We start from the raw sequence: 20604 nt of genomic DNA, 5'->3' as shown, positions 1-20604 counted from the left end.
AATAAAATCACTTGATGAATCTTCATTTGGTGTTATTAGCAAAATTAATAGCATTAAGAGATTATTATTTCTTATGACCTCCATCTTGTCCAGGTCATTGGCCAGTTGGCATTAATGCTTTATTATTTTTTTAATTTAATTTTCTGATTAAAAAAAAACAGCCACACTTACATAGAAGTAATTTTTTATTAAAAAAATACTATACTCGGATTATTATTGTTATTTTGATAAAAAAAAATATTATTATTATTATTATTAATTTATTTTGATAAATATTATTTTTATTTTTTATTAAATAAGTATTCTTTATTCAGAGATATATTAAAAATATAAAAGAAGAATTAATAAAAAAAATTTAAAAACACGATTTGCAGCGGTTCCAAACATACCCGTAATTTCCCGCAGTTAAATTAATTATTAAACCTTTTTTGGTTTAAGGGAGAAAAGAAAAGAGCTGGCAAAGAAAAATAACGAAATAAAGGAAGAGAGAAAGAAATTGGAGAAGTAAGAAATTGGAGAACAGATATATTGAAATTGCAATCCCCTCCCTCCGTCTGTCTAACAGCGATATCAATCCTCTCATCCGCCATAATTGCGTGCTAGCTATTTGAGTAAACGGAGGAGCAACGCCTCCTTATCTTTCCCTTTTTACTTCCTTGACACTCCGACTCCGTCAGTCAGATCTCGTCACCTCTCCCTAATTAATATTCTGTAAGTTGGTGGTTTCATTTCTATCATCTCCATATTCATCAATTAACACTACCACTTTTACATTTATTTATTTGTAGCTACAGTATTATTTTTTTATTTGTCAATCTTTCTCCTCTTTCTGACAGTAATGATTCGGTTCAGGGTTCGCGATTTACAAAGCTCCTGCACCTCCAATTTTATGAAGAAAAATATTAAAATATATTATTATTAATTAACTCACTCATCAAGGTTCCTTCCTATATACTTCTTACGCTCATTATTCTTCTGCTTTCGCCAATTTTATTTTTTTATTTTTCAGTCGTTAACTATTTGTTCATTTATTTGGATGATTGTAGGCACAATTTTTTTCCTTCTGGTTGATTAGTTATTTTTCTTGCTTGCTCACGATGGCTGAATTGCTGCCAATTTACTTTAGCATTATTGCTTTCTTTTGCGCCTTGGGAGCTATGGCTTTGGCTATTTTCCACATCTACAGGCACCTTCTGAATTACACTGAACCTACTTATCAGAGATACATTGTCCGCATCATCTTTATGGTCCCGGTTTGTGCTTCTCTTCTTTTTCACTTGCTGCTATTTTATCTATACTAGTTCAATCAAGAAGCATGAAGGAAAATGAAGAAGAAAAGAGAGATTTGACCAAATCACCAAGATAGTAAATAAGGAAAAAATGTGCGCTTATAATCTAGCAGAACCTTCCTTTTTTTTAATAAACATGGGAAAAGGAAAGTGAGTAGAAAGATGTTTTATTTAATAATCATGATCAGAGTATTTTGTCTAGTTTTCTTTAAGAAAAAAAAATCTTCACCTTTAACAGTCAGTTAAGCATGTTCAAAGAAATATTTGTGAACGAATGATCTAAAATGCGCAGAAGCTATACTTTGTGCATGACTGCATGTTAATATATTCATAAAGCATGCGGAACAATCTGTTTGTCCTTTTGCTTTTGCTGTTTCTGGAAGGTGTAACTGAGAAAGATTTTCTTTTGGTCAAATGCTCACAGGTTTATGCATTGATGTCTTTCTTGTCCCTAATTTTACCTGAGAGTTCAATCTATTTCAATTCCATACGTGAAGTGTAAGTGTATTTCATTGCTTTAAAAAATTGCAGTAGCCTCTATCTATTTGTATAGTGTGTATCTAAATTTGTATTGATATCCAAATGTCACTATTTCCTAACAAAGTGGATTACGATAGCAAGCATCTATGTATCATTCCTACATGAGCTTGGAGTTATTGATTACCAACAATCATTAATTGTTAGCTTAAATTTTCCTTCCTTTTCCTTTCCTTGTATCTCGCTTCAAAATACAAATGGACAGTTGAATTACTCTTGTGGGCATACAGATTGTATTACCCAGACATTTAGTGTTCATAAATGCAATTGTACATCGAATCAGTAGGGCATTTAAGCTCAAAACACTAAGATTTCCTATGGAAGAATGGTTGATTGCAAACATTGTCTGGTGATGGTATTGTTTTGAAATGGTCATGGTGACTATGTGATGGCACAGTGGTTGTGATGGTAGTGTTACTATTAATCTGGATGGCTGTGTCACCAGGTATCAATCCAAGGGTTCTTCTGAGGCCCGCAAGTGGTCTGATCTGGGTTAGATCCACATATTTAGCTGGTGTGTCATTTGATAGTCTCTTGAGATGCCACTGTGGGACATGGGGTCTTCCCTGTGTTCTGCAGCAGCATAGATTGACCACCTTCCCCTTTCTACCATTGTTGAACCAAGGGGTGACAGTAACTGGCTCAATGTTTTTCACCTTCCTTTTGTGTTATCATTCTGTAAATTTGACACTATTACTGTTAAATGTTATTCTACTTCATGCACCTTGGAATGAATAAGCCAACCATGTCCTGCATCCTATAGTATCCCAAAAAAATTTATGTAGACAACTAGGATCTTGTAATGATAATATTCCCATTGCAGGGGCTAAGAAGCTTTCTTTGTGCAGTATTTACTGCATGAACCATTTATGCTAATGATTTATTAACTGTTTCAGTTATGAAGCTTGGGTCATTTATAACTTTCTGTCCTTATGCCTGGCATGGGTTGGTGGCCCTGGAGCAGTTGTGCTAAGTTTAAGTGGGCGGGCTATGAAGCCATCATGGTGTTTGATGACTTGTTGCTTTCCTCCCGTACCATTGGATGGGTGAGTTCCTCTTTGTTTATGGCTTTGGGGAATGCACAAATCTCATTGACCTGTTTTGTTCAGAAAATGTGTACTCCATAATCTGCAGTTGTATATTCACCAAAGTTCGTTATCATTAATTTCTGTCTGAGTTTTGAGTTTTGATTCAATGCAGGCGTTTTATTCGGAGGTGCAAGCAGGGCTGTTTGCAGTTTGTGATTCTGAAGCCTTTTTTAGTTGCTGTTACCCTTATACTTTATGCAAAAGGAAAATACAAGGATGGGAATTTCAGTCCTAAACAATCGTATCTGTATCTCACCATTATATACATGATCTCATATACAATGGCATTGTATGCTTTGGCATTGTTTTATGTGGCATGCAAAGATCTCCTTCAGCCTTTCAATCCAGTTCCAAAGTTTATCATCATCAAATCTGTTGTTTTCTTGACTTACTGGCAGGTAAAACTTTATCCGCAGTTTGTTCTCATTATGAAGCTTTACAGACTGATTGTTCAAAGTTTTGTTTGCAAGCAATGTGCTTGTAGTTGAAGTCTTTGTGCTATCCCTGAAGAGCAGAGAAAGCACATGATTCTCGTGTGACTTTTCAAGTTTATACCTACTGGATTCAAAATGACTTGATTGTATGCAGGCCTTTGCATGATTTTGCATGATTTCCTATCTGGTAAAGTTGCTGCAAGTTTTAGTCTGATAAGTCATGTTTTGTGCCCCGCATGTATGAGGACACATGTAACGAGCCTTTTCAGCTGCCTAAGTTGTGCTGCTATTTTTAGACAACTTTACTTTTTTGAACTCTTGGTGCCTTTTAGCTTTCCCTATTCACCGTCTGTGCACAAGTTGCAGAGAGTTAAGATTGATTAATACATTAACTGAAATTCATGAAGAAATCAAGTAGAGTAAATAGCAATTTCAGGTAGTACCTTGACTGACTCCCAAACCTTAATTCTCAAGAGCTCTCCAATGATACCCCCTGCCCCCTTACAATCACAGTTAATCCTTGGGGTTCTCTAGAGTCTGTAGAACTAATCTACTTGATAGGAAATTCCAAAGGGTCTTTTATGCTACGAAAGAAAATAAATCTCCTAGGAAAAATTCATATTCTTCTTTTTCTGACATTCTTCCTGCATCAATTCGTAATATGTAACTGCAGCGTAATGTTGTTTAGAACTTATTACTTTCTCTTAGAATTGTGAGAGATATACTTGCAGACTATTATTGTCTTCTCTTTGTTGTTTTTCTTCTTTGCAATATTGGTGTAGTGATACCAGTCTGCGATAGGAGCTTCAGTTTGTAAAAATTCTTGATATGGCACAACCAATGTTGCTTTTGGATAGGATCCCTTCATTATTAGGTCCTAGCATCCATCTGCTAAAAGGAATCATCTACCTCTTTGCCTCAATATTAGTTATTAGATTTGGGAGTAATTACCTTTTGAAACTCTCATTCTCCTAATACACTGGCCAACTGCCTCCCCTTCTGAGCCTAAAAAGCGGAGTGGGGGAATTCAGTTGTTCTTACTTCTTCAATGTAGAATGCATCTACTTTATTCTTTGAGTGTCCTAGTCTCATGTTAAATTTATCTGTGGACAATTAAAAGATGGAAGCAAAAGAAATGTGTGATGATCTGGTTATGTTTCTATTTTTCTTCTTTAGGGAGTTCTGGTATTTCTTGCTGCAAAGTCTGGATTTATAAAGGATGCAGAGGAAGCTGCTCAGTTTCAAGATTTTATTATATGCGTTGAGATGCTTATAGCTGCTGTTGGTCATCTTTATGCATTTCCATACAAAGAGTATGCTGGTGCAAATGTTGCTGGTTCATGTGATCTGACACGTAGTCTTGCACATGCCTTGAAGTTGAATGACTTATACCATGACACTGTTCACCAGGTATGCCTGACAAGTTTTTTGTTTCCTCCCATGGGTCCTTTCAAAACCATGCCTATTTATATGCCAATGATTATTAAAATATTTGCAGTTTGCACCTACTTATCATGATTATGTGCTCTACAACCATACTGAGGGTGATGAGGGAACAAGAAAGTATCGCTCGCGAACCTTTGTGCCAACAGGCCATGAGATGGATGCTGTGAGGAAAAACAAACTCGTATTTGGAAACAAGATAGACGAGATTCAGCTATCCAGTCACTCTTCCTCCGCCACAAGCACACCCAAAAATGATACAGTGCTCAATTCTGCACATTCTGATGCAATGAAATCTTCCCTTCTTATGGATTCTTCTAATTCTGTATCTGCACCATATGACATGTCACTTATCGACATGGACTTCTCCAATTACCCTGCAAAAGTTGCTGCTGCAAATGAAACTAGTAGGTGACAAGAATGGAGGGACTGAAACAAATGGTTAAGATAAGTACCCTTAAAGCAAAGAGTTGAGGAATATGAGGTTGTCTTTCTGCTTCAGGAAAGCAATGTGTGCAGAAATGTGTGCTATCATTAGTGTCAATTTCCTTGAGAGTGTTTCATAGCCCTCAGTCCTCTATTTTCATTTGGTTTAAGCATTTCACTTGCTGATGTCAGGCTTCTCAATTGTTGCCTGTTTGTCCAGGGTTATCCACCTTTGTTGCCTATTCTGCTTTGTAGATACAGAACTTATAGACGTCATACTTAAGACATTAGAGGTCACCATAAAATTGGTTGAATTGTTTGTTTACCCTTCAAATATCAATGACTGTCCACCCTGCTTCCACTTGTGTTCAAGATATGGAAATTTTAGATTTCCCGTTTGCAATTTCCCATTTGCATCGTGAAATTGCGTTTTGATTCTTGTGAACTTGTTTTTGCTGTTGCATGTGTGCTAAGCCAGGGCCATTATGTGAGTTGTGGATTTAACTCATCATTGCTTTTTTACATTTCGGTTTGCCATCCTAGTCATAACTATTTGCATCATGGCATACTAAGAAAGAGTACTTCTAGGTTTTCTTGCTGTTGTCAAATAATTGGAAAAGGTTGTAGGATTTGAAGTTTGATGCTGGAATCTGCATATTTTGGTTACCATGGCAGGTTTTTGTGTCCCATAAATTTGACCATGTCACAAGAAACAGGTTTCCACAGTTCTACTTTGACAGGAAGTCTTTCCTAAATGCGTGGGATGTCATTATAATCTTAGTAATAATATAGTTATTTTTGTTCATGGATGTTTAAATTGTGTTATTCAAAGTAAATTGATGATTCTAATTGTTGCACTTGATGATGTTACTGGGTGAAGCAAAACCACCCCACCCTCGAATGATCTTTCAGCTGGTGCAAGGGTTTTTTTTTTGTAAAAATATAATGTTTAGGTATTGTAAATGTATTTAAAAAAATTTTTGCTACTTGGATTATTCACCTAACTAAAGCATTGTTTGGGAGTGAGTTTTAATTTTTTTTCTTTAAAATTTGAAGAAAAACATTGCTTCAAATTAATTATTTTTGTGTTTTTCTTTAAAATTTGAAGAAAAAAATTGCTTCAAATTAATTATTTTTGTGTTTTTTGGATTGTTTTAATATGCAGATATTAAAAATAAATTTTAAAAAATATTATTGTGATGTTGTTAGGAGTGAAAATCACTTTTAAAAGCAATTAAATAATAAAAAGATAAGTAACTAACAATTAAATTAAATTTTAAAAATAAAATATTTAAAAAAAATAGAGGATGTTGTTACAACTTATTAGATATAAAAAGATAAAAATGTCATCATATATTAGGTGTTGCTTGTATCAGTTATTTTTTTATTTTTAATATATTTATTTAAATAAAAACTACATTTTAGATGACTGGATAATAATAAAAAAATTATTGTAAAAATATAAAAAACAAATCCTCAAACACTAGTTTTAAAATGTTTCCTTTCAATAATATTTTATTTGTTTCAACCTCATAATAACTACTCGTATACCTTATGAAAATATCTAAATATTCTCAATAACTCATGACAAATCTATCATCACACTATTATTTTCACTCTATATCAACAGTGTTTTTCCACAGTTCCAATTAGGTATTGTTAATTTTTCGACTCTACCATAGAAATTGGAGAAAGCACATTTGACTTTTGAGTCCGTTAAATTCTCTGTGCTGAATTATTTATTTGCCATGGTTAAAAGTTGAAAGTCTCTGATTATATTGTTTTCGCAAGTTAGATGATTTATTTTACGAATTTATTTACTTATTTTGTTGGAATCTCTCTCTATTTTCAAGTATTATTTTAGATTTGCTACACAAGTAGTCTCGGTGTGAAAGTACATGCTTAAGGTCTTGATTGTAGGTATCAAATGTTGACAACAGGTGATTTCCAGAGAATCAAGATGAGACAATTTCCTAGTGAATGTTTAGACTTGCAAGGCAGGTTTTGTGCGCTAATGTTAGTAGCCATTTGTTACAACTGTCCTGATTATTTGATCTGTAATATTTCAGAGTCAAAGTTTAGAAAGCTAAGCATTCTGACTAGAGCTTTTTTTTTGCCCTTTTCATGGAAATTGCCTTGCATGCATGAACTGAACGCTTCTACTTGACACATCTTGTGATTATTTGAGGCTCATTATCATGGCATGATGATCTTGGTGCTGCACTTGAAAGAAAGCCATGTGCTACCAAGGGCTGAGAAAAGAGAACGTATACTGGCTAATGGAAAGAAGTACTGCTAGTAGTTAATACTAATTAACAGAAACACACCTTGTGTGTTATAATTAATAGAATTTGTTTAGCGTGGGAAAACACTGTACAGCAGGCATGATTCATTGTAGATTATAATATTGGAATTATATTTTTTTCCCCCCTAAAGAACTACTTGAACTGGTCAGCAGGAATAGATTGACCCAAACCGATCCACAGAAAACTTTTCAAACCTAACCAGCCATCTACATCCGGCATGCATCATAAACCCAAGCTTTTAATTTGGGAGAGAAAAGAAAAGGGAAAGAACAACACAAAAGGTACGTGACCGCCCATCTTTATCCTTCCATTTCCTACCCAACGTACGTGTCAAGAGTATAAAAGAAGGAAGGAAAAGTCCGGCTTGGGTCCAGCTCCTTCCTACTGCGGCGGCGCACTGCTCGCACAATACTCCACAACAGGGAGAAGCAACATCAACTTAGTTATTATATTCCCTTATAACGCCAGCCAAACAGACCCCTTAGCCTCTTCCCCTTCCGCCTCCTCCCTCCCTTCTTATGTTGTACGTATTGGCTTATTTATCTCTGCTTTAAAATCTCTCACCTGTTTTATTTTAGATCAGATCATAGATAGCCAGCTACCTTTTTCTTCCTTCCTTTCTTTCCTTTTTTTTTTTTTTCTAAAGTTCTATCTTTCTATCCATCAATTTCCATTTCATGCACACATAACCAGGTAGCTAGCTAGCTAGCAGGAGTGATCATCATGGCTCTAGTATTGAACCGCAACTACAGCTACAACACTAGCCATCATCTGGGGCCAACTCCGCTGTCGAGGAGCAGCAGTAGCGGTACTTGGAATGAGTTATTAGGAGGATATAGCAATAGTTCAGAGCATTACAGCAGCAGCAGCAGCTCAGTGGTGATGATGGAGAAGAGACAGTTATTTCTTAGAAGCTACCAGTTCAGCAGGAAAAGAACCCTAACAGAAAGGATCAAGGGTTCTTTGATAAGAGCGAAGAAAGTGATGTGGCTGAGACTAAGATCTGCTCGTAAAATTAGAAGGTTGGTTTGGTCCAGACTCCGTTTTGCATTCTACTGTCGCCGCAGAAGAAGATTTCTTCGCCTCATCAACCATAATCATCACAACTCATCCACCTGCACTTTCTGGTAGGAGGACTATAAATATATATTGGGCTGTTTCTTTCTTTCTTTCTTTCTTTTCTTTTTCTAGTATTTATTCTTCAGGGGAAAAAACTGTTTCTTCCTAGTTTCTCTAGTGTGGGAATTAGTTTTTATGCCTGGCTCTAGCTAGCTAGCCTGGGAATATTAAAGGGCTAAAATCCTTCATTACAGCATTGATGTTCAATTAAGTTATATATATATATATATATATATATATATATATATGATCATGGTGCTGTTGTTAATTAATTTCGCTCTTGTGCGCATGCTAGATGCTAAAACTAAAAGCAGTCCTTTTTCCTGTGTAAGATAAGATTGATGTATTAAGTTCCGCAACTTGAAATATAATCGATCGAGGAACACTTTACTGTATGTATGTGCGTGGGTGTGGAAAATTGTGTTCATCTTGTTACCGAAACCTCTGCTGCGCGCATAGAGAATTATGCCTGGATTCTTTCATGTCTTAATTGTAGAGTGATATTGTAATGAATTCGTCTTCTTCTCTTGAAATCGAAGACTACTGAACATAGAGATGAATATTATGTAATGAAGGTGTGTAATCCTAGATTAACTAGGCTGAATTTTAGATGCATCACGCAATTCCATATAAATATTTAATTACTAATATTTTAGCTTTGGGAAAGCGGCATCTAATTAATATTATCGCAAGCAAGTTTGAATTCTAACATAAGGAGAAGCATCTATTCTATTGCAGTGGCTTTGCCTTTTAAATAAAAAAAATAAAAGTCAAATATTCCACACAAAGTGGAAAGAAAGCCAACGTGTAGAAAGTCATCGATTCCTTGCTTTTACTTTCATCATTCACACAAGCCAGCCAGCCATGGAGCTAGCTGTTCAACTTTGGAAACAAATTAAAACCATGATTTAGTAATTGCACTTTAATACTATCACGCTGCAGTTTGTATTAGTTTTTGTTTTTTTTTTTAATTTAAAAAAAATGGGTCTCCATTTGCCCTTTTATATATAAATCTGGGTATTATGTGACATAGGACTCAAAGACTTGTCCCAGTTGCAGTCTTAAATATTAAATTAATCTAGCTACCCTTCTCTTGTTCTTTCACGTATCACGGGAATTCCCGTCGTGTTAGTTCCGATCCTCTTTGGCTGCTGCTACCACTTGGCTACTTTTTGTAACAATGGCTGCAAAAGACAACACTACCAGATAAGCTTCTTTCTTCAAGTTTCCAACTTATAAATTCATGCATCAAGTTCTTCAAAAAAAAATTTGAATTCATTCTCTTTTTGAAATACATTCAATTCAACATTTGAAATTTTAAAAAATATTTTAATTTTAAAAAATATTAATTTAATCAATCAATAATTTTAAAAAGCATATTTAAATAGATTCAAATTGTTCTTACTTTTATATATATATATGTGTGTGTGTGTTCACAAAACAATCACTACCATAAATTTACACCATCTCTGTAAAATTCAAAGTTTAATCATTACCATAAATCACAAAACAATCACCACCATAAATTTACACCAAAATTCAAAGTTTAATCATTACCATAAATTTTAGCAATACATTATATCGATAGTTGGACTTTGGATGATTTTTATTGATAGACTTATAAACAATTATTGTTCGTCAAAAAAACTTTCCTCAATGATTCTTATTTTCATAAGTAAATATAATATTTTAATAAAAAAAATCATTTATAATTAATAGTTTAATTTAACCAATATAACCAATAGTTTAATTTTATCGGTGATTAATTAATAGCAATAATATTTTAATAATTATTTTTCAACTTTTTAAAACATACTAATAAACTTGATAGTCAGGTTATAATTTAAAAACTATTATGAAATCATAAATACATATTAGGGATGGATTTATTATGTTGGTAAGGTCATATGTATTAATGCCATATCATTTGCCCTTTGTATTTTTTTTTACTGTAATTTTTTTAATATACATTGACAAAAAAAATTTGTTAGTGTATATAGATGGAAATAATGAAGGAAACATTTTATTTATAAGTATTACTATAATTTATAATTTATGGGTGAAATTTTTTTATCAATATTTATTAATTTTGTAGTAGCGAATAATCTACATGATTGATTAGCCCTCCACATAAATTTGTCGACTAAATAATATAAACCTCAAAGATTTATTTTCTCTCGAAATTATTTTTTATTGTATCCTACCCGTAACTAATTTATTATCAAACCACAACACAATTAACACAACTTTTAGTAGTCCTATAATGCTATATTTGAAGAAATTTTGTAGTGCTCCAAAAGTATACGGTAACAGTCATATATATATATATATATATAAGAGTAAAAGGAATTAATGGTAAGTTACTTCGAAATATATGATTATCTCATAAAATAAATCTCTCCCTTGCTTGCATTTATATAAATAACCATGACAACAATGTTCTAGCTGGTTGATCAACCCTCTAATTCATTATTTATGGAAGATCCGCATCATTAAGAGGTAGCAAGCACGCAAGGTATCTTCGAAAGTAGATCCCAACAGATGATCGTTAATATACGTTTAAATGAATGAATTGCTTGCATTACACACCGATCTGCCTATTGCGCTTAATTATTATTTGACCTTAAAAGGAAAACATAATCAAATGGCTGCAGGCTGCAGGCTGCTGGCTGCTTGCATGACAGAATTTTATGAATTAATGTGCTTGGGATCTCAAATTTGTGCACATGTGGCCTCACGTACTGTGTTTAGTTAAGAAGAAATTAATATTGATTATCTCTCCCATCCCATTCCTGAACTTATTTTGATTAATTATTTATATATATGTTAATTAACTATCAAAATCAAGCAAAGTAGTATGCTTAATTTGCTCCTAAAAGTCAAGCAAATTTAGTTTATCGCTGACTGAACAGAATGGAAGATACATGCATAAGGTATCTTATACATCCTAATTATTAATTTATTAGTATTTCTTTATTGTTAAATAAATCTAAAACCCCATGTAAAAAAGAAAACAGAGCGCGTGACGTTGTTGGGCTACCATTTCATGTGCGGCGATGGGCTCCGTATTGAAAGGGAACCTCCTCCAATATTGGACTATGACTTTACAAATATGGATGGGCTACTAGGCCTTACTAAGGTGGGCTGTAAATCTGAAGAATGCATTAGTTGGGCTATTGTATTCTTAGGCAACATTAATTAAACGGCCCGCATCTATACAATCTCTCAGGGCCTACAAGTCCAAACTCGATACAGTATGAGATTATTGTATAAAGAAGCAATTCCACTGTGGATGTCTAACAAACAATAATTCTTTGTACAATGGCATAACAAATGTAATAATATTTTTTAAGAAATTGGTAAGGTTTATTATGTTAATCATATAACATGAAATTATTCAATATTTAATATGTTTGTTTTTGCTTTTTCAATTTACGATTTCATATTTTTGTGTGAATTTTCTTTTAAGGTTTTTTTATATGTATTGAAATAACACACACACACTCTAATTACTTACTATGATAAATCCATTTCTCTTAATATTTTTGGTAAACTTATGTGGATATATAATATGTCAACTATTTTTGTTTTTGTTCTTCCTTCTAATTTTACCATTAACACGATATAAATCTTATCAAGAATGATGAAAATGCCATAAAATGAGCACCCACAAACATAAAATAATAAATTTAAATCTTTTAAAATATATATTATTTTTTGAAAGAAAAAGGTTGTGTGTTAAACATATAAAAATATATACCTTAAAAAGAAAAATCACACAAAAAGATGAAATCATAAATTAAAAAAGTAAAAAAAACCCCGATCATATTATATAATTATTGAAGAGTTTCATGTTACATGATTAACATGATAAACCTTGCCAATTTCTTAGCAAATATTATTAGACTTGTTTTAGAAGGTGTTATGCCATTGTACAAACAATTATTGTTTGCCAGATTTTCAGTAAGTGTATTATTTTCTAAACTAACGGGTAAAAAAAAACTAACCCACATAACAACCGTCCATTAGCTATTTAATTTAAAAAAAAAACAAGTTGGAGCAAATGAATTTCCACAAGGAAAAGGAAAAAAATAAAAAGAGTAAGCAATACGTCGTTGTTTTGTTCGACAAGGTACAAATTAGCCCGACAGTTGATATTGTTGACTTGATTGATGGTGGAGTGTGGACTCTGATCTCTGTCAAAAGTGAAGAATAAACAGCCTTGTAGATTTCCTTTAAATTCCTTTGCTTTTTATAAAATGATTGGATTTGATTTGTATCCTAGCAAGTAACATGGGCTTGCATCAATCATTGCACATGCATGCCTGCTAGTGCCTGCATCAGATCTCATCAACCACTGACTAGTTAATCAAAGAAAGTTGCAGTGTGTGTTTCTAACAGTCAATCAACTAGTTTATGTCCCTCTTGTTGTCCATTTCTTAAGACGTGGAGCTAGTGCTAGCCATGTGTCTTGAAGAATCAAAAAGGTAGGCAAGCAGTCTTTACCTTTCTGCATTTGCATTCTAGTGCTATGTATCTGAAGCAACATTTATAATTAAATTGATCAGATTCCGCATATATCTAACTACTCTTAGATACATTCAATGCACCCTTCCTTCCACTTGACCCTCTAAATGCTCTGCTTCCTTACACACACATGCAAGTATTAATTTGTTGCTCGAACAAGGCACCAGCTCCAGTCGACGAAGTCCTACTTCTGACCTATAGCTCCTGTTATTCCAGTCCATTAACCTGGAGTTCTTGTTAATGCTGCAGATGGGTTTCCAAGCTAATGCTGTAATCCCCTCGAGGTTCCGCTACGAGAAGCTTATTAATGGCGGTGATCAATATCATGAAAAATTAATGGCAAGGCCTAGACGATGGCGTTTTTGGGTGAAGAAAATGAATGGAGGGGTAAAGGGTCTTCGATTATCCCGCTCCAGGAAACTCACTTTCAAGGCGTTGTCTGTGATCCTAATGCCAAGCCCACACAGCAGGATTGCAAAAGTGTATGCCCATGTTATTGATAGAATCAAGATGATGGATGATCTGACTCCGTATCCCAACATTATCTTTTCCACTCACTGGGGACTTCCAGTTTTATCCCATCCCCATCCATCTGTTAAAACCGCTACAAGGCTGAGTTCTCTTCATACAAGCTTAACATGCATTTAGGAGCTTGCATATTTATGTTTCAGCAGATAAATTTAGTAGAAAGAAATAAACTTGCTTTAAATACACAATTATTCTTTGTCTCCTTCCTTAGCACTACTGAATGAAGTACTCTAACAAGTATGGAAATGTTTTGATATGCCAAGGCATATATCTGGTTAATTTCTATTAACCCACCATGTTACTAATTGATTGTAGACTTCAAACATCTTAATTAAGCACTGCAGCACATATAGCCTATGCCATAATTAACTCTTCACACCTCTTTGATTACCCAAATCAAGTTGTCATGACGATGAAGCTAATTAAAAAACCAACAGATTGTGGAATGTCAAGGTTTAGTGCATTCATAGCCTAACCCTTTTCGGGTACATGCGCCCTCGCACTGCTTCTTCGATTGCAGAAAACTTCCCTGCACTAAAGCGTTTGATGATTCCATCGTGTGTTTTGTCAGCCAATGCATTGCCGACTATTTTGGATGGCCCAAATAAGTTTGAATATATACAAGACATTGTTTTCGAGTTGATGAGGAAGAGGTGTATAGGACACGGGTGATCCCTGATGCACGGGTGAGGGCCAAGGCATGGAAAATTGTCCTCCTTGTTTCAAGTACAGACAGCCTGGTGAATTAGCAAATCTCCCTTCCATTTCCCAATTCATACAATCCGAAATAGGAGTTCGGCATCTCCAGCATATTTTGAACTTTGAGCCGAAGCTTTCCCCCAGAAACTTCCATTGCATTGATATGATGATCAGCTACATTTATTGTGGCCCATTTCGCTAGCTCGTCCTTTCCTCCCTACCTTACCTAGCATGAAAGCCGATCCGATGTTCCACGCATAAGCATCTTGATCCGTGGAAGATATTTTGAAGCCAAGTACATTCTTCTTCCCTTTATACAAGGGGTTCTTTATAGAAGTGTCTTTTTTCAAGCCCAAATACTTGTCTTAGCTTCCATCCTGAAATTGATGTTACTAGTTAATGCATCCAATGCAATTCATGTAGCCAAAATCTTGTTTATTTTTCAGCTAAAACAAAAGCATCAAATTACAAGCCGGCGTGACAAATTTTATAAAACGTGTACCAATATATTCAGTGGAGAATAATTTGGTCAACCTTAGTCGTTACAAACATAAATGATCATATTTCAAAATTCCAATATTCAATATACTCGGGAATACAATAATTTAATATTTGGATAGTAATTGATCACATATAAATCAATATTCTCTTCTCTAAATCAATATTCTCTCCTGTAAAGCTCAATAAATAAATAAATAAATGATTGACAATAAAAAGCTAGCTCAATAAATAAATGATTGACAATAAAAAGCTCAATATCTGCAAAACAATCATTTTTGGTGGAGTTTAGGACCCTCAAATGATATATCAATGACTTTTAAGTAAAGAATTACAATAAATAAAATAATAAGCTTTAAATTTCAAGAATATGAGTATTTATTTTTGTTTTTGTATGATAAATGTTTTGAGAATTAAAGTATGAATACTTAAAGGAGAGTAATTGTGAACGTCTTTACCTAGGTAATTTAGAAAGTATTTATAATATAAACGGCCATATAAATATAAATATAGGATCGAAGATAATAAAATTTCAACAAGGAAGGGGAAAAAATCTAAAATAAACAAAATGAGAAAATGTGAGAGTGTGGGCCTAGTATAAGGTCTAAACGAAAGAGGGTTAAAAAAAGAGTTAATGGGCTAAGTTCACATGTTCATGTTAAAAAGAGACAAATTTATCACACTGGATCTTTGACTACTATTTAATCTATATCTTGAGCTTTAATGGGAGCTTTATTTTGGTTCTACTTGGGATGAAAAATAGATATATATACCTTTTCAATGATGTATGATAGGCTTGTTAATTTATTCAGATGAGAAAGAACGACACGTTTGAAGTTGGGCTTGAAATCATATTCGAGATGTAATTTTAGTACCGTCTAGTTTTACGCAATCAAGTATAACTCTCAATCCAATGATTGGATTAGAATGAAATTTTATGATAACCTCCTGACATGTGGATCTAGCTTGGGTCACAATTTCAGATCAACTAAAGTTTAGAAAGACCTTACAAAGACATTAAGGGTATTCTTATTATTCTAGCTAAATTTATTATTCTTCTACCTATATAAACACTAGTGCAGACAAAAGGTTGGGGGAATGCCTACTATCATTATCCTTTTCTTTTTCTTTTTCTTTTTCTTGTTGATATATTTTCATAAAAATTGATGTTTTGATAAGTAGAAGGAGAGATTAAAACCCTAAACACCCAATATTAAACATAAATAATCATCTAGAGAGGGGGTAAAGAATTGGATGAAAATAAAGATTGGAGATGGAAATTTTAGTTTGGAGGAGTGTAATTGACATCAACATAACATGAAAAGGTTGTTAAAGCCACCCAATTTACTTTGATTTTATTTTAGTAAGTTTTACTATTGAATTTTCAAAGATTGTAAATTAGAGTTCTTAAAGAATTTTGGGGGAATTAAGAAATTTTATTTAAATGATATAATTGAAGTGTAATAAAGTAAAAATAGTGGCTTGGATTATGAATGATTGAAAAAAAAAATTAGGTGTTCATGCTTATAGGGGTTTTAGCCAAATTACATATATTTTATTTGTATGATAGTGTTGAAAATGATTTAATATGAATGCATTTTTGTATTTAAAATTGGTTAAGCTGAACATGCTAGTATGTAGATGAAATGTTTATGCGGAATGTATATATGTGATTGTGTGAAATTAAATGATAATAATGTAGATGTTGATGAAATCAGAAAGATTATGAAAAGAAAAAAATTAATTTTCTCAGGTTGGTAAAGCCAGCCATAAGAGAAAAGAAATGAAAACTTGTGAGATTATATAATTATTGTCTAATGGTATTGGATTGGTAAGTGTTAAGTCATGATAATGAATTGAGACAATGAAATCTTATGTTAGTTGTAATAGGATTCTTGATATGTTATGATTTTGATATGAATGAGAGTAATGATGAGCTTTATGTTTAAAGCTATGAAAAGCAATATTTGATGATGTTTTAATGTATAAAGACACTTGGTTTACATGTCAAACTTGTTTTAAATATGTTGTTGGAATTTAGTAGTTTGGATCATTCAATTTATAATAGCATTTAAAACTTGATGATGATGGAATCTGAACTACTTTTTTTTCATTGAGTTATATAACTCTCTATATAAGCAACAAATCGAGGAAAGGTCTTGATTGAACTGAATTTGGATAGATTTTAAATGTTATTATAATGATTAATTCTGGTGTTAAAAAAAAAAAGAATTAAGTGTTTATTTCTTATAAAAATTATATATTAGTGCCTTAGCTTTACATCAAGATAAATCATGTCTAAAACCGAGTTTTATAGCTCCAGATATGATTAAAACACTGAATAGTATTTTACTTTGGTTAAACCAAACCAACCAAGATTTGTTGTTTATAATCATTTGCTTGAAATTGTTTTAAAAAGATGAATAAAATGAGTATAGCAAAGAGCCTAGAAAAAAAAAATTTGCTTAAGATACTCAATTTCATTGTTTATAATTGCTTGTTTGAAAGGGCTAGTTGTCATGTGAATAAACATGATAAATATATTTTTTCTAAACAATGGAATAAAATTAACTCATGGATACATATCCATATAATCTGGACAAATAAAAAAATTATTGTAAATTATATAAAATATAGATGATGAGAACCCTAAAATAATTGATAGTAAATGGATATTGTCATAGGGTAAGTGCTTGATACTTTTAGTTAACAAACTTATTAAGTCAAGTAACCGTATTTTTAAAAATATATATATATGGTATGTTTCTATTTCAATATTATTATGCTTGAAACTAGTTTCCCAATAATGAGGCTAGTGCCTAGTAATGGATAATGAAACTAGTTATTCAACAATGGGGTTAATGCTCGATAATGGCTAGTAGCATTAGTTGTTTAGTTGCCAAGATGTTAAGCCTAACTTATAAGGTAAAGTACATGCAAACATAAATTTTATTTCTCAAATGGTTGTATTATGCTTTAATATAACAAAATGATTTAATTGTCAAGTTCCTCTCATATTAGCGCCGAGAAGTTGATTTATATAATAATACATTTTGATATAAATATAAATATTATAAATTGTAGATGTTAAACTAATTGTATACCATTCTTGAGCTATATTGATATGGCATAAGGCTCAGAATGATTATATCACGATTGTGGCATTGGATTGTGATATAAATGAAGATATCGATAACTTGATACGATCCAAGTGTAAAAGAAACTATGTTGAAAATTAATATAAAGGCAATTGCATGAAATTGTATCCAAATAGTTTAAGTGGTCATGCAAAGTGAATAATAAGTCAATTAATTGACCATATGACAACAAACATAAATAAATAAATAACATGTGGTGGAACAAGATGAATATAAGTTGACTGAGTTAACAGGTTAGTGATTAAGTATTTAGTCATTCATGCTGACAAGTTTAATGGAAGAGAAAATTACTCAAACATGTTATGCAAGTACAAAAATAATGGAGAACCTTGTAATAAAGCATAAAAAATGAAAATGGACATGGGAATTAATTAAGATGGAAATAATTAAAAAAAAGTCATGAATGGACATAGAAATTCTTAACTTGAAGAACACTTGATTATGTTACAAATAGGTGTGCAAAATAATTAAGTTGAAAGTTTTTGTACCTTATATAAGTGACATGATTAAAGAGTTGATGTCTTATTCCAAGTGCAAGAGTGTCAAAGTAAAATAACCCAGCAAGACCGGGGTCGAACTACAAGGAAGTGAATTATATAAATTACAAATAAAGAAAAAGATTTGAAAAGAATAATAACAGAAAAAAAAGTTGAAGAGAGTTTGGGATGTGATATTGATGTAAGGATTAAACAATAACAAAACATATGTCAAGGTTATAGGATTCACTAATGGTATTTCAAATAAATATAATATAAATTCTTTTTATTACTCAACTAGAAACTACACACAAAGGAGGTTCTACTCGGTTGATTTCTCGTTATTAGCTCATTATAAATTACTAACATGATCATATTAATTATCTTATCTAAGTAATACCATACTTATAAATATCATCAAGCATTCATGTTGCTAGTTTATGTTAACAACAAATCAAGTTTCTATCATAATAACGATGTCGGTCGAAAACTATGAAGGATCAAGCATTTGATGTACCAAATATTATACAACACAAATCTAAATTAACCATTAAATAAGCAAGGTATTAAGAATTAGTAAGATAAAAAGATAAAACATGTTAATAACAATCTTTCTTGGATATAAACATTTAAAGCTCATGTTGAGTTTATATTATACCTATTCTAACACCATTAGAGAAACCTTTTCACCTTGACATAATTAACTTAGCTAAACATTAAGAAGGAGAAAAACATAAATAAACAATATAAGAACATAAACATAATATAAGTTAATTAAGTATAGGAAAGGAAATGAAAGAGCATAAACAAGAGATTACTATAGTATGAAAGAAAACTTGAACATTACAAAGATGTAGAGAGAAAGCAAGAAGATAACTTTGATCTGAAAATTAATATGACTAAATACATGGACAATGCCTCCTTTTATAGGCTAAGTTTTAGAACTATTGATTGATTGAAAAATTGGTGGGCATCCATTGATTTGGTGGCTTGTTTTTTACATTAATAGCTGCTGGTTTTTTGATATTGTGGGCTGATTATTGATATTATTGGCTGGCCAAAATGTCATTGCTCACATTAGAATTATAGTCAACTGAATTATGAAAGTTGTGGGCAATTGTCTCAGCTTTCCAACACAAAAACCCATAGCTCATTTGGAATTCTAGAACTCAAGATATGAGCCAAAAACCGAATAGTGTTTGAGCTGCAGGACAGCTTCCGACGTCTTCGTTGTTGCTAAGATTTGAGCTTGAAAACAGCAGAACTGAGTCTTTGAAAGTTGTAGGTCTATGTCTTACCTTTCCATCCATATAAAATGGATCTAAATCTGATATCTACAACTCCAGATATGATCAAATTACCGAACAGTGTACGAGTTTGGAATGCACCAGCAACACTTTGCTAAGTTTGGCCTTCTTTTTATCCTTTCAATTTCAATCCTTAAACTCATCAATCAATCCTTTTATTTATATGATAGACCTGCATTTAGGATGAACATTTACCATGAATTAAAGGTATATTATATTTTTAGACTTGCTAATATAAAACATACTTTTGTTAAGGAATTTAATGATACTTTAGGTGCAATATGATGACATAAATACGTAATGAGAATGCACTTTTAAGTACTAATCAATGAGTATAAGGAATAATTAGGTTAGAAGAAAGAATTGAGAAAATTAATTGGGTGTAAGGTATATGAAAATAAAAGGGAAACAAATTAAATGTCTTATGAATGAAATAATGATATAACTTATATGTGTTTGGGAAGTGAAATGAGACATGGAATGAGTTAGATGTGAACACGTAATGAAAGTATTAGAATACATTTAATTAAATTACAAGATGTAAAAATTAAACCACACCAGATGATTTAAATTAGTTTGTGTGTGTAAAAAGTAATACGATGATGATGATATACTTATAATGATAAAAAAAGAGAAGTTATTAGTAATGAATGAGAAAGTTCAACATCATAAGATGATATAGATTTGATATGCTAATATAGATTTGATATGCTGAATAAAAGATATATGACATTGGTTTTATTTGGTAGTATTAAATTGTTAATAATCA

At 32.4% G+C, this 20604-nt stretch overlaps 3 protein-coding genes across 4 annotated transcripts; all 3 read left to right on the top strand.

Moving 5' to 3' along the window:
* Positions 1 to 452: 452 nt before the first annotated feature.
* Positions 453 to 5662, top strand: LOC105135734 (transmembrane protein 184B-like). Of its 2 annotated transcripts, none has more exons than XM_011040764.1 (8): positions 453 to 711; positions 853 to 939; positions 1047 to 1253; positions 1714 to 1787; positions 2723 to 2872; positions 3027 to 3312; positions 4525 to 4758; positions 4847 to 5662. In XM_011040764.1, exons 3-8 carry the CDS (start codon positions 1098 to 1100, stop codon positions 5204 to 5206), a joined length of 1260 nt encoding a protein of 419 aa, XP_011039066.1. In that variant the 5' UTR covers positions 453 to 711; positions 853 to 939; positions 1047 to 1097; the 3' UTR covers positions 5207 to 5662. The 2 variants fall into 2 exon arrangements, with proteins under 2 accessions (XP_011039066.1, XP_011039067.1); XM_011040765.1 differs by having other exon boundaries at positions 837 to 939.
* A 1986-nt stretch (positions 5663 to 7648) lies between these two features.
* On the top strand, positions 7649 to 8853 carry LOC105135733 (uncharacterized). Its single transcript, XM_011040763.1, has one exon. It carries the CDS (start codon positions 8247 to 8249, stop codon positions 8652 to 8654), a length of 408 nt encoding a protein of 135 aa, XP_011039065.1. The 5' UTR covers positions 7649 to 8246; the 3' UTR covers positions 8655 to 8853.
* A 4331-nt stretch (positions 8854 to 13184) lies between these two features.
* LOC105135732 (uncharacterized) lies at positions 13185 to 13899 on the top strand. The gene has a single exon (XM_011040762.1). The coding sequence runs from the start codon at positions 13410 to 13412 to the stop codon at positions 13815 to 13817; it is 408 nt and encodes a 135-aa protein (XP_011039064.1). The 5' UTR covers positions 13185 to 13409; the 3' UTR covers positions 13818 to 13899.
* Positions 13900 to 20604: the final 6705 nt, after the last annotated feature.

The sequence above is a fragment of the Populus euphratica genome, unplaced genomic scaffold (assembly GCF_000495115.2).
Source record: "Populus euphratica unplaced genomic scaffold, PopEup_1.0 scaffold271.1, whole genome shotgun sequence".
Classification (NCBI taxonomy): Eukaryota; Viridiplantae; Streptophyta; class Magnoliopsida; order Malpighiales; family Salicaceae; genus Populus; species Populus euphratica.
The sequence above is the reverse complement of the archived record's forward strand: the minus strand, read 5'-3'. Positions and strand labels throughout refer to the sequence as shown.

Bases quoted from the DNA above. Each gene is read 5' to 3' on its own strand.
- LOC105135734 (XM_011040764.1), top strand. From the start codon at position 1,098: ATGGCTGAATTGCTGCCAATTTACTTTAGCATTATTGCTTTCTTTTGC. The intron at 1,788-2,722 runs GTAAGTGTATTT...TAACTGTTTCAG, and splicing joins TTCAATTCCATACGTGAAGT to TTATGAAGCTTGGGTCATTT. The intron at 3,313-4,524 runs GTAAAACTTTAT...TTTCTTCTTTAG, and splicing joins TTTTCTTGACTTACTGGCAG to GGAGTTCTGGTATTTCTTGC.
- LOC105135733 (XM_011040763.1), top strand. From the start codon at position 8,247: ATGGCTCTAGTATTGAACCGCAACTACAGCTACAACACTAGCCATCAT.
- LOC105135732 (XM_011040762.1), top strand. From the start codon at position 13,410: ATGCTGCAGATGGGTTTCCAAGCTAATGCTGTAATCCCCTCGAGGTTC.